Source organism: Ceratotherium simum, chromosome 7 (genome assembly GCF_057802395.1).
Source record: "Ceratotherium simum simum isolate JZ-2026a chromosome 7, ASM5780239v1, whole genome shotgun sequence".
Classification (NCBI taxonomy): domain Eukaryota; kingdom Metazoa; phylum Chordata; class Mammalia; order Perissodactyla; family Rhinocerotidae; genus Ceratotherium; species Ceratotherium simum.
Window position 1 is genome coordinate 43601509 of NC_141906.1, and position 13757 is coordinate 43615265.

The 13757-nt window shown below is 36.6% G+C and overlaps 2 protein-coding genes across 2 annotated transcripts in view; one reads left to right on the top strand and one right to left on the bottom strand.

The window, feature by feature from the left end:
• GRM5 (glutamate metabotropic receptor 5) overlaps positions 1 to 13757 on the bottom strand; it is a 668354-nt gene that overhangs the window by 598925 nt on the left and 55672 nt on the right. The window lies entirely within an intron of this gene.
• The window catches only part of TYR (tyrosinase), a 90389-nt gene that overhangs the window by 33457 nt on the left and 43175 nt on the right, over positions 1 to 13757 (top strand). The window contains exon 3 of the mRNA XM_004434096.3: positions 3152 to 3299. Within this exon, the coding sequence (XP_004434153.1) occupies positions 3152 to 3299 (148 nt within the window). The remainder of the gene's footprint in view (positions 1 to 3151; positions 3300 to 13757) is intronic.

A 13757-nucleotide genomic window follows, 5' to 3' on the forward strand; every position in this document is an offset into this window, starting at 1 on the left:
GTTCTCCTTTACTACCTCCCCTTTCACAATCTCCCTTCTCCGACTTTTCAGAAGGAAGGTATATCTCTCACCTATCCTGAATCCATTCTCAACACAGTGCATTCCTAGAAGGGGTAAAAACTTACAAGGCGCCAATCAAGTGGAGAATTCAAAATATTGGTGGCAGTGTTGCTAAAGGGAATGATGTTAATCGCTAGGTAGCAAACATCTTACAACTTGGGTGGTTTGTTAATAAATTCATAATTCATAAGATTGTTTTCATTCAAGAATTCCTGATTGAGTCTCAGCTGATAGATAAGATTATTTTGATGTTGGATCAGTATGTCATTTTTGGTATATATAACTAAAAAAGGAGTTCAAATAATTAAATGAAATTACTGTAAGAAATCTTTTTTCATTCCCATCTAGTTATTTATAAGAGCGAAATTTTCTCAGGACTTAGATTTATTTTTTAAAATTTAGAATAGAGTTTATGCTGAACTTCAGCCTTTCTAGCAATGAATAATATTCATCCATGGATATCTGAATTAATTTTTGTTAATCTTTCATCAATGTTATTAAGAAATGAATTTTCAATAAAATTCAACTTTTATATTTAATAATTATTTTGTAAAATATATATATTCACATGATTTTAATATGCTGTTTATTACTGAAATTTTTAATGATAACTTAATCCAGAAGATAGATTAATGGACATCTATTCATGTTTCATGAAAACATGAAACTTTTGTTTTTTGGTGAGGAAAATTGTCCCTGAGCTAGCAACTATTGTCAAGCCTCCTCTTTTTGCTTGAGGAAGATTGCCCCTGCGGTAACATCTGTGCCCATCTTCCTCTATTTTGTATGTGGCACGCCGCCATAGTATGGATCTGCCAGGATCCAAACCCATGAACCCTGAGCTGCAGAAGCAGAGTGCGCAAACTTAACCACTACGCCACTGGGCCAGCTCCATGTGAGAAAATTTTGAAAAAGTAATTTTAATTTTTATACTTATTTTTGTTGCAGGAAAGTATGATAGACTGATAGAAAATTTTTTTCAAAATCTTTCAAGTATAACAAACATTTAGCTATAATTCTGTGGGAAAATAGAATTAAAACATGAGATCAAGTGAAAAAAGGAAACCTTATAAAATTTCAAACTATAATAGAGTTTGTTCAGGTATTTTTGATATGGATGATGGTAAATAAGGTGAACACATTTCTTAAAGTGATATTAAATTTTTAGTTCTAAATTTATGCTATTTGCAATATCCCTGAAGTTATATCCTCTGAAACTATTTACAATTATGATTAAAACGATTTGTAATCTACTTAAAATATGTGAGATCATACATAAAACACGGTTTTAAAACTTTCATTTGGTGCTACTCAAGGATAAAAGGATAAAAGACATTGCTCTACAGAAGTTTGTCCTCCATGATATGTGACTTACTGCTACATAGGAAAGGCAATAAACCATTTCATTTAAGAGCCTAAGCTCTAGAATAAAACATGCTTGTGTTTCAATCTCAACTCCTCTTATTAGCTTTTTAATCTTAGACAAATTACTTGACCTCTCTAAGCCCCTTTATCCAAGTCTATATAATGGCGATGATGAACGTACCTAATTTGTAGGATCATTGTGAAGGTTATATGAAATTAATCATGTCAAGCCCTTGGAAAATTCCTGATATAGTAAGTGTCATGTGTAGATAAACATAAAAGTTGTCATAGACAAGAGAGTTCAGAGGGGAGGGAAGTGCATGTTCTTAGGATAAGCTTCCAGAGAGAGAGCGCTGCTTGGTATGATCTCTGAGAATTCATTCAAAAAGCTCAACAGGAGGGAAAAAATCACCAGCTGGGGAGGCAGAAATACTATGAGCGACAATAGTAGGAGAGCACAAAGCGTCAAATGCAAAAGTCAGGAGTTGCACGTTTAGAAATGAAGAGGTTGACAGCAAAATATTCCTAATTGTATAAAATGTAGCTAGACCTCACCTGTCCAAATCTAGTGCCTTCACTGTATCTATCCTACTTTTTAAAAATTGTTATTATTATAATCTTACTCACAGTTTCTACTTGCTTGATATTTCTAAATTCTGAAATTCAGTAATATGCCTTTGGCCATATTCCCCCAATCTGGTTCCTGCTTACAATTTAACTTGGTTACTCTGACTTCTCCGTCTGGTTCTGAATCTGAGTTCTACTTAAGTCCTACGTTTTTCCTGAACAGACCCTAAGATAATATTTTACTCAACCTCTTCCCAGGGAGTATGTGAGAGAGAACACAAAACATCAAGAGCTCAGATCTTGAACCTTACTTGACAGAGGTTAAAATCCCCTCTCTACCCCTACCTGCATAGCCTTGGGAAACTCAGAACTTCCCTGAGTCTCAGATTTCTCTTCTTTGCAATGGGGATAATAATTTCTAATCAACAGAGTTGCTGTAAATGATTGGTGAACATATGTCACAAAAAGCATTTAGCACAATTAACATTCAGAAAATAATAGCTGTTATTTTAATTATTATTTCCACTATTAGTATTCCTGATGCCATGAATGGAACCATTTAATGGAGTTCTGATTAACTTTGAAATGAATATTTTACAAAATCAGACAGATTATGACCTGATGTCCCCTGGACAGTTGACAAGGAACTGTAATGTGGAATTTCACAAATCTTATGATTTTTCTCGAACCAGAAACCAAAATTAAAAGTGACCACCAGAACTGGAAACCAAGGGCACACATAACAGTCTGGAAAGATCTGCTCTAAGTGCTATTACTGACTGAAGTGAGATTATTATCCTGATTATTATTATGCTGGTTAATATGCTGATTATTATAAAAGGTCTTACTACTTCTCTGTATCTAACGGAGGAATAATAGGCAGAAGCAACAGGAGGGAGCACAAATTGGCTCAGGCTATTCCGTCCAGTTAATCAGTCCATTGTGGCCAGATTAACACCACTCAATTCCACAAAGATTTATTAAATAGTCACTGGGTATCCAGAATGTAAAGAATCCCAATGCAGAATAAATTTTATTATTGATTTATTACTTGGAATCAGGCTTTCAATTGCAGTTGTAAACCAAATGAGATAATCACTTAGATTTTCAATCATTAAGGCAAACTAAATTTTTTTTGCAATTTTCTTTTTACATACAGGATTTGCTAGTCCACTTACTGGGATAGCAGATGTGTCTCAGAGCAGTATGCACAACGCCTTGCACATCTATATGAATGGAACAATGTCTCAGGTACCGGGATCTGCCAATGATCCCATTTTTCTTCTTCACCATGCATTTGTTGACAGGTTGGTTGACGCTTCTTCATACATTATGTGCTTATTGGTGTTAAATGTAGTGTGACTTCAGCTATTACATAGAAACTAAGGAATTATGGTAGCCTCTTGTCTCATATAGGATTCTTCTAGAAACGGACCCAAAACTAAGGATGCGGATGCAAATGTGTTATTAAAGAGAAACCAGTAAGAGAATAGGTAAAGCAGGGTAGGAAGGAGGAAGAAGCCAAATAAGAGTACAATTTCATTTGAAGTCCCAGACTCAGCCAGATCTTGGTAGAATGGAAAGTACTCCTCAATGCATCTTGCCCTAAGACAAAGGAACTGAGTTTTTGTACTCCCATACCAAATAGTCATTGGCTACAGGTTGCCCTGAGGTAGGAGTTGCAAAGCTCCCAGGCACAAGCCTATTCCAGGCAGGCTGTGCAGCTCCAGTGCCCAAGGGCAGCCAGCTCTGAAGGTTGTAGGGGCACGTGGTTATGTGTAAAACACATAGAATCGAGGAGATGGGCACACAGAGCCGGTGCGAGGGATCTAAGGCCACCCAGGCAGGGCACTAATCTGCTACATCTCTCATCAGTATGTATATTTTTCTCTCTGGCAATGTTATTGTTATTTCTTTTCCAACCTCAGACCCTCACATATAAGCAGATATAATTTTCAATCTCATTCATTGGCCTGAGCATTATATGATTAATTCTCCTGACAAAATGCACTGTGTCCCAACAATCCTGTTTAACGTAATTTAACTCTCCTGGAGATTTTTTTTCCCCTCTTAACCCTCTTTCATTAGATGTGCAACATCTTAGCCGTGTAGATTTTGGACCTAGTCATAGGTAATGATAGCATAAAAGAAAGCATGGAGGAAGGTCAGCTGTCTGTTTCCAGAATGCCTCAGGAAGAGAGGAGGAAATAAAGCATCAAATGATGACACATGAATGTAGTGCTCTTTTTTTTTCCCCTCCAAGGTAATTTTCTCACAGTAGCTAATGTATAAAGGACACAGATTTATACCTGTCACCAAGATAATACTGTCATTGTCTTTGGTAAATATAACAGCTTCTATTTTTCCTGTTTTAAAGTTAAGGAAACAAATTGAAAATTAGTTGTTTTACTCATCTTATCATCATCTCCCCCTCACTCATGTTCCCAGGAACATAGGCATAATATCAAATAAGAAAGTGACTATGAGCCTGGAGGTTTATTAGGCAGATTTTTATTGCCTTCATGGCAACTTTAATATTATAGTGATTAAGTAATATCCCAAGTCAGGTTTTATTCAGAAATCAGTTTTTAAGAAAGTGCATAAGCACCAAAACTACGATTGCAATATAACATCCTAACTACCTGACCCACACATAAGGGAGAGAGGAAGAGGGGTGGAACGGACTTCTTACCAGAAAAGATAGACTGAACTCTTTTTACTGAGTCATTTTTATCTTGGACGGTCCTTGTAAAGTTTTGGCATTTTTTGATGTTTAGTGTGGTCCCGTGAACTTTAAAGAATTCTAGATTTCCTAGATACCTGATGCCTTAGGCAAGGAATTGGCTAACTATGGTTCATAGGCCAAATCTGTCTCCTACCTTATTTGTAAATAAGGTTTTATTGGAACACAACCACAGTCATTCATTTGGGTATTGTCTATGGCTGCTTTCACACTACCATGGCAGAGTTGAGTAGTTGTGACCGCAACCATATGGCCCAGAAACTGAAAAATATCCAGTTTCCGGCTCTTTACAGAAAAAGTGTGCTGATCCCTGCCAAACCACAGGATTTCATGTTTATATACCACATAGGAGAAAAAAGTTGATTTTTAGCTAGCCCATCTATATGTATATTTATAGAAAATGCTATAATTGAATTCAATATCTAAAGTCATGTTTGTTTAACACAGATAAAGCCATTAAGCAGATGTATGGCTTTTAGTAGCCACTCTGCCACCTTTGCAAAGCAAAATTTTCTGTCCTCTTAGAATTCTCTGCTATTCCTATCTTACTATTAGATATCAGTATGATTATTAAAATAGCTCAAAAATAATAACCAAACAGCAAAGTAGTTTCTCATTCGGCCCACAGAGCCAAGCTGATGAAGATTCTGGAGATGGAGGGGAGGAAGAAGCGTCATTATAAAGAAGGATACAGGCCCATGTGTTCAGTGTACTCTGTGACATCTGAGCTTTCCTCTCAAGTCTCTTCTTACAGAGACTGATTTCTTCAATCAGATGGTCTATTTATTGTCATTCAACTCTTCACAAATGTATTTATTGAGCACGTACTTTGTGCTGAGCATATTTGCCTGAATATTCCACATTTATTCCTGCCTCTATGCATTGCTTTTATCATTCTCCAAACCTGTGACATATGTTCCTTAACTTATCTAATTTATATCCAACCTTCAAGACTAGTTTCAATTTTTACCTTCTCCTTAAAGTCTGCCCAGACCATGCCTGTCTATAACCATCTCTCCCACCCAAAGTGTGTTGGAACCAGCCCACATTGGCCAGCACGATCTAATATGTACATCTTTTCCCAACTTTGCTTCAGTGACCTCAGGCTATAGCTTGAAATCAGCCATGCTGGGGGCATTTACACCTTGAAATTGGCAAATACTACAAATCGAGGTTTTTATTCTGAACGCTGGTTGTTAAAATAATGGTCAATACACTACAGCTCCCATCTATTAATTTACACCACACTCTCTCTACCCTCTATTTTGGACACATGATTTATATCGTTCTTGTTGATTATGTTACTCATTTGTGCTTTGTTTCTCCCACTAATCTTAGAGCTAGTTAATGACAGGGCCCATGCCTTGTATTATATTTGTTTTTTTCACAGTGTTTTGTCTAGCATATAATTAGTAGATGTATAATTAATTGCTATCAAATAAATAAATGATTGAAAAAAACCTTAGCAAGTTACATTTTACCACAGCTATAAAAGGAACTACAGAGAAGCCATTTTAGCTGAAGGAATTTTTTGTGCAAGTCTTGAAAAGCAAAATGTAATAATCATTCAATGCTATGAACATGTTTTAAGATTTTAGCATGTTTCTAGACCATTAGATCTGGTTCTAGGCACAGAGGAAACAGAATAATGAGAGGGGATCACCAACCTGAAAAAGCATAGTCTAGTGGTAATTATAAACAAGTAAACAACTTTATCACATTATGATTCATGCACAATCATGAGAGACATTCTTGGAAAGCTGTATAAAAAAGGATGCTATACAAGCTGAGCCCTGAAGAACAGCAGGCCTGCAAGACAAGAAGGGATATTCAAGGATCAGGAGCACAACCCCTATCTCATTGAAACCATACTTCACAAACTGGAAATATGAACTCAAGAAGAAAGTGGAAGCTTGGTATCCAAAACAAGGAAATAAGCCTCAAGACTCATATGCAGAGAAAGTGATAAGATTCCAGTGGCCAATTAGTCTGCCATCAAAATATACCAATGTTGGGAAAATAAAGACATAAGCTAATTCCAATTCTCTCTACTATTTAAAAAAAAAATCAGAGAACAGATCTAATATAATACTTTTAAAACATAACACATGTTTAGTTTTCACTATGTTCTAGGCACTATTCTAAGCTCTTTATAAGTTTTCTTTCATTTAATCCACACTAACAAGTCTATAATGTAGATTCTAGTATTATCCATACTTTACAGATGAAAAAAGAGAGATGGAGAAATTCAATAATTGGCCCAATATTATATAGTTAGTAAAGGACGGAGTTGAGAGTCAAACAATGCAGTCTTACTATAGAGTCATGTTTTTAACCACTATGGACAGTTTCTTGGGGAGTTGAAATATGAGCATCCTTTTGACTGCTCTTAGATTGAGGATAAATCATTTTCATTAAAAATTAATTCATTCATCAAACATTTTAGGTTTTTACTATTTTCCAGATACCATGCCAGATGCTATGCCTTTTTAATTTATTGAGATGAATAAAAAGGCCTGACCTCCAGATGCTTACAGTCTTTCAAAAAAGACAGAAAAAACTAACAATCATAGCAATATGGTATAGCCCATAAAAGAAGTATGAGAGATATATGAATCCAGAGAGGAAGAGCTTAACCCTGCCCTGAAAATTAAATGCTTTCTGGAAAAGACTATGCTTGGATGGATTCTTAGAGCTGAGGAGAAATTACAAATATGACAAGGAAGGTGAGGTAGTGTATACCATACTTAGGGAACAAAATAGGCAAATCATAAGATAGAAGAAAGCATCTTAAGGAAACTTTAAAGTATGTAGCCAGCTGGAGAACAGGTTCCCAAAAGCAAGTATCGAGTGAGATATGATCCGATTCGAGGGACCTGGTATGTTCTTGGCTTCTTTGAAAGACTTCCTTTAAAGACTATATTAAAGTATTTTAGTTTCTGGTTTTTTTTTTTTTTTAATTAAAAAAGAAGACAACATAAAAGAACAAATTAGGAGAAATAACCTAAAACCTATTCTACCGTCTAGAAAAAGCTTTAAAAATTCAGAAAAATAGAGAAAGGAACAAATTAACAAAATAAGAGAAGTCTCACTCTACCATTCTATTCTTGTGTTTCCAGGGGCAAAAAAAGCATAATATTTGTCTTATATACACTAAAGAGTTGTATGTGCACATGATTCTGTACTTTTTTTCCACTTAATAATCTCTCTTAGATATATTTCCACATCAGTATATACAGACCTATGCCTTCCTTTTAAAAGCTTTGTAGAATTCCATTGTATGTCAAGAAAATGAGAAGACAATCCACAGACTGGGAGAAAATATTTGCAAAACATACATCTGATAAAGGACTATTATCCACAATATACAAAAAACTCTTAAAACTCAACAATAAGAAATGAACCCAATTAAAAAATGAGTCAAAGTCTTTAACAGATACCTCACCAAAGAAGATATACAATGGCAAATAAGCATATGAAAAGGTACCCCATATCATATGTCGTAAGGGAAATGTAAATTAAAATAATAAGATACACATCTACATGAGTAGCCAAAATCTGGAACACTGACAGCACCAAATGCTGGTGAGGATGTGAAGCAACCAGAACTCTCATTCATTGCTGGTGGGAATACAAAATAAAACAACTACTTTGGAAGACAGTTCGGTAGCTTCTTACAAAACTAAACATACTCTTACCATACTATCCAGCAATTGTGCTCCTTCGTATTTACCCAGAGGAGTCGAAAAACATATGTCCACACAGAAATCTGCACATGGATATTTGCTGTTGTTAGTGAGGGTGAGTCCATTCTGACTCCCAGGGACCCTGTGTGCAGCAGAGCAGAACTTCGCCCTGTCTTTTTGCACCATCCTCTCACCTTCTGGTGCTATAGCAGACAATGTTCCTGTGCTATTTTTTCAGAAGTGGGCGGCCAGGTCCTTCTTCCTAAGTTTGTCTCAGTCTGGAAGCTTTGCTGAAACCTGTGACCCTGCTGAAATTGGAAATACCTGTGACATAGCTTTCAGCATCACAGCAACAGTATGACAACGGACAGATGGGTGGTGTGGTTCCCTGACCAGAAAATGAACCTGGGCTATGGCCGTCAAAGTGCTGAATCTTAACCACTAGACCACCGGAGCAGGCTGGATGTTTATGGCAACTTTATTCATAATTGCCAAAACTTGGAGGCAAGTAAAATGTCCTTCAGTATGTGAATGGATAAATAAACTGTGGTACCTCCAGACAATGGAATATTATTCATTGCTAAAAAGAAATGAGTTATCAAGCTATAAAAGACGTGGGAGTGGGGCTGGCACGGTGGCGTAGCGGTTAAGTTCCTACACTCTGCCTTGGCAGCCTGGAGTATGCCGGTTCGGATCCTGGGCATGGACCTACTCACTGCTCATCAAGCCACGCTGAGGCAGTGTCCCATGTAGAAGAGCTACAACTCTACAACTGTGATACATAACTATGTAGTGGGGCTTTGGGGAGAAAAAGAGGAAGATTGGCAACAGTTTTTAGTGCAGGGCTAATCTTCCTCAAAAAAAAAAAAAAAGAAAAAACAGATGGCGGAAACTTAAATAAATACTACTAAGTAAAAGAAGCCAATCTGAAAAGATTACATGCTGTATCGTTCCAACTGTTTGCCATTCTGGAAAAGGTAAGACTATGGAGACTATAAAATGATCAGTGGTTGCCACTAGTGGGGATGGGGGGAGAGATTAATAGACAGAACACAGAGGATTTTTAAGGCAGTGAAAACACTCTTTATGATATTATAGTGTTGCATATATGTCATTATACATTTGTCCAAACTCATAGAATGTTCACCACCAAAAGTAAACTCTAATGTAAACTATGGACTCTGGGTAACAATGATGTGTCAAGGTAGGTTCCTCAGTTATAATAAATGGCCCATTCTGTTGAGGGATGCTGATAATGGGGGAGGCTATGCATGTACTGGGGCAGGGAATATATGGGAAATCTCTGTACATATCGTCTCAATTTTGTTGTGAACCTAAAATTTCACTAAAAAAAAAAGACAAGTAAGACTGTGGCCTAGTTAACATTTTAAGTAACTGAAATTACGACTGATAACACTATACTGTTGTTGACTAATATCAGGCAAAGCACCATCAGGACTGATAAATAGGAGTGTATCATGGATGGTGAGGGCATTGATGAATCTCTAGGAACTTCCCATAAAACATACAACTTCTAAAACACTAATATTAATGACATTTACTTATACCAATTTAACCTAGGGAAGGCTGAACATTTCTTCTTTTTTTTTTTTAATAATTTTATTTATTTATTTATTTTTCCCCCAAAGCCCCAGTAGATAGTTGTATGTCATAGCTGCACATCCTTCTAGTTGCTGTATGTGGGACGTGGCCTCAGCATGGCCGGCGAAGCGGTGCGTCGGCGCACGCCCGGGATCCGAACCCAGGCCGCCAACAGCGGAGCATGTGCACTTAACCACTAAGCCACAGGGCCGGCCCTGAGCATTTCTTCTTCTCACTCTTCCCATGTAACTCATCGATAGTAACTAATAAATAAATCCAATTATTTCTAGCATCTCTCTTTTCATAAGTTTGATGAGATGAAAGAACAAGATGATAAAATGAAAGAATAAAACTTTGTGATTTTCCAGGAGCCCTCTAAGAAAGCACAAAGATAGTTTTAGGTGTCAAAGATATTCTAAAAGATTTATTTAACTTTCTCTATATTTAGGATCTGCTTTGGGCCAGGCAAATTCAAAGTTGTGAGAGGAGACTTGGATACTTGCTTAAGATAGGACTATGAGTGCCTGAGAAACAATATTTGGTTATATATTTCAATATATATGGTTATATATGTCAATAAAACACTTTAAAATAAAAAAAGAAGGTAACATGATTGTAAAGAATCTTAGTTCTTTCATAGAGGAATGAGAAATCTTTGTTCTTTTTTAAATAGTCAAGAATATAATAAAGTCAACATAAAGTGCAGGAAAGTTATTCTGGTTAGACACAATCTCTGCTAACTAGAAGGTAATAAATAATCCTTTGTATTGTAGGCAAAAGCAATAAGCAATAAACCAAGGAAATAAACTCATCAAAATTGAGAATATTTTGCGAAGATTAGCAAATTTTATAACTTTTTTTCAAACGTAGGTATTATAAACTAGGTCAAGTAAAATTCACTTTCCAAATTTTGTCCTTCATTAGCTACTTCATATTCTGGAAGAAATTAACACGTTAAGACAGAGTTTAGGGGCTCCACAAGGTGAGCACTAATTTCATTATAATGTTAAGATATTATTAACATGCAATGTGTTCGTCAATGACATCTTTAAATGAATCAATAAATGTGTAAAAAAAATGAATTCCATTGCATGAATGCACCGTAGTTTAGTAATCACAATCACTTACTAATGGGCATTTCAATTATTTTTTTGTCTCTCTCTTTTGTTTTCATTTTTGCTAAACAATTTATATATATATATATATATAATTTTGAACTTTTGTGAGTGTAGCTAAAATACAAATTCTTAACATTGGAATTGAAAGGTGAGAGGTTAAATACATTTAAAATTGGTAGATATTTCCAAGTTGCTTTCCAAGAATGATTGTGCCAGCTACATTCCCACAAATAGAGAATGAAAGTGCAGGATCTGCCACACTGCACCTCACCTGCACTAGGTGTCGTCAATCTTATTAATCTTTGCTGCTCTGAAGAGCAGAAACATATCCATTTGAATTTCTCTATTTCCTATACATATTGTAGATTAATTATATTTTTCTCTAAAATGTCTGTTTACCTTCTCTACTATTTCATATAAGGTTTACTTGCGTTTTTATTACTGAATTGTATAAGCTCTTCACAATTTTTTTTAAATTGGCCTTTTTGTGATAAACATTACAATATTTTCTGCAGTTGTTAATTATCTTTTAAGTTTTAATGATATGTCTCTCACTATTCAAGTGTTTTTATATGGTCCTTTATATTTAATCTCTTGTTCACAGTTTCAGAGTCTTTACGTTTTTGTTCCTCAGAATTCTTATCTGTAAAAGGAACAGATTGATTTAAAGCTCCAAGGTCCTTTCTGGACTTTACAACACTCTGGATAATGTTTTTGTGGGTTTTTTTCTTTTTTTTTTGAAGAAATGACAGTCAAAAGCATTAGCACAATTAGAGGGCTTTAGTGGATTTCTTAGTGACAGCTTAATCATGCTTTTAGTTATGATTAATAGGTAACTGACAAATAGATAAGTCCAATTCATAGTTAAAATTATTTTTCTCTGCTATTCAGATTAAGGTCTGACAAGGGACTCTAGCTATTTTCAGTCTTGTAAAAAACTTTCTGGCAAGGAGTGAGGATTGAGGAGTGATTGCCCTAAAAGAAAGAATAGGTTGGAGTGTTGTTTATTCTTTTTCTGTAGTAAGATTGGATTTGGGGCATGCTAAAGACAGGAATTTGAAACATTAAACCAACCTTACACTACAATACCAATCAAGCAAACTGATGTTTTAGCAGGGGAATCAAGAGCTTTGATGCATACAGCTTCCTCAGAGGGGAAGAGGAGCATTGGTGCTGGATGGTGCACTATGGATGAATGTCAGGGCAACAGAAAGAGAGTTTTAGAAATGCTTCATTTTCCCTGACACCTAATCGCTCAAGAAAGGCTCACATGGACAAAAGCAAGCACTCCTCTGCATGCAGGTATTCATTCATCTGTTAATTCAACAAACATTAAGTACCCTCTGTGTTGTGTGCTATATTAGGCCATGGGGGTGCCAAAGTGAGTATATACTATTCCTCCCCACCTAAGGCTTCCCAGTCCAGATGGGTGAATAACTAAGTAACATAAAACAAAAGTAACTTCTGCAGTAATAGTTGTTTTATATGGATATATATGTGGGAGTGAAGAAAAAAGCATCAAGGAAGTAGAGACCACAAGAGCTGTCCTCTCCAACCCCTGGATCTGCAGCGCCTGGCACCATGCCTGGCACAGAGTGCATTTGCAGTGAATAGTTGCTAGAGTCTATTGTTTGGAATACTCTGATGACTGGTGGCTTTACGAATTAGTAGAATTTTGACTAGTGAAGTTTAGTAGTAAAAACATCCAATTCATAGGGAACAAAACAAGAAAGGCACAGAAGTGTGAGGTGAAAAGAAACTTCAGGAAATAAACAATAGTTAAAACACTACTAAAATACTAAAAATATAGGTAACATTTGAGTGCTTACTGCGCACCAGATACTAAGCATAGCATATGGATTGACTCATTTAATACTCAGGGCAATCCTACCAGTTAAGTACCATTATCATCCCCATCTCATGGACAAATATACTGAAGCATAGAGAGGCTAAGTAACCTGTCAGGATATGAACCCATGTTCTATATGCTGCTTCATAAAGGATTTAGGGAGATTTAACAGAAGAAATGTATGTGTGTGTGTATATATATATAGAGAGAGAGAGAGGGAGAGAGAGAGAGTATCCTCTTTCTCCAGGAGAGGAGCAGGAGCTGCCAGTGTAGGTGGTTATTTTGAGCACTAGTCAAGCAGCATAGTTTCTGCAGCAGGAGGTCAGTCCAAGCAGGACAAGTTGGTAAAAAACTCAGCAAGCTCAAACTGGCAGGGGAGGAGGGGCCAGCGGGTGGCAGTGGATGTGAAAGGGAACCAAGACTGGGCTACAAATTTGGAGTGGGGGGGGTTGCCATTTGGAAAGCCTAGAAGCTTAAGGCATCAGTTTTAACTGATACCTAAACTCCTCTCTGGCGTGAGCAGTGCTTTTATGAACCAGCTTGACTGAGCATGCGCTGACTCAGGAACTAAGTGAGATGGGGGTGGAGAGGGCACGAGGGACACCCACCCTCTAGGAGCTAACAGTCTAGTTCCTAGGTTCTAAGTGTGGAAGAGAAGTCCTCTAGTGGAAGAACCATGAGACCTGGAGTCAGAGTGCCTGTGACTAAGTCCTGGCTCTGCTTTGTGATACTTGCGCGACCTTGGGAAGGTTACCAAACCTCTCCCA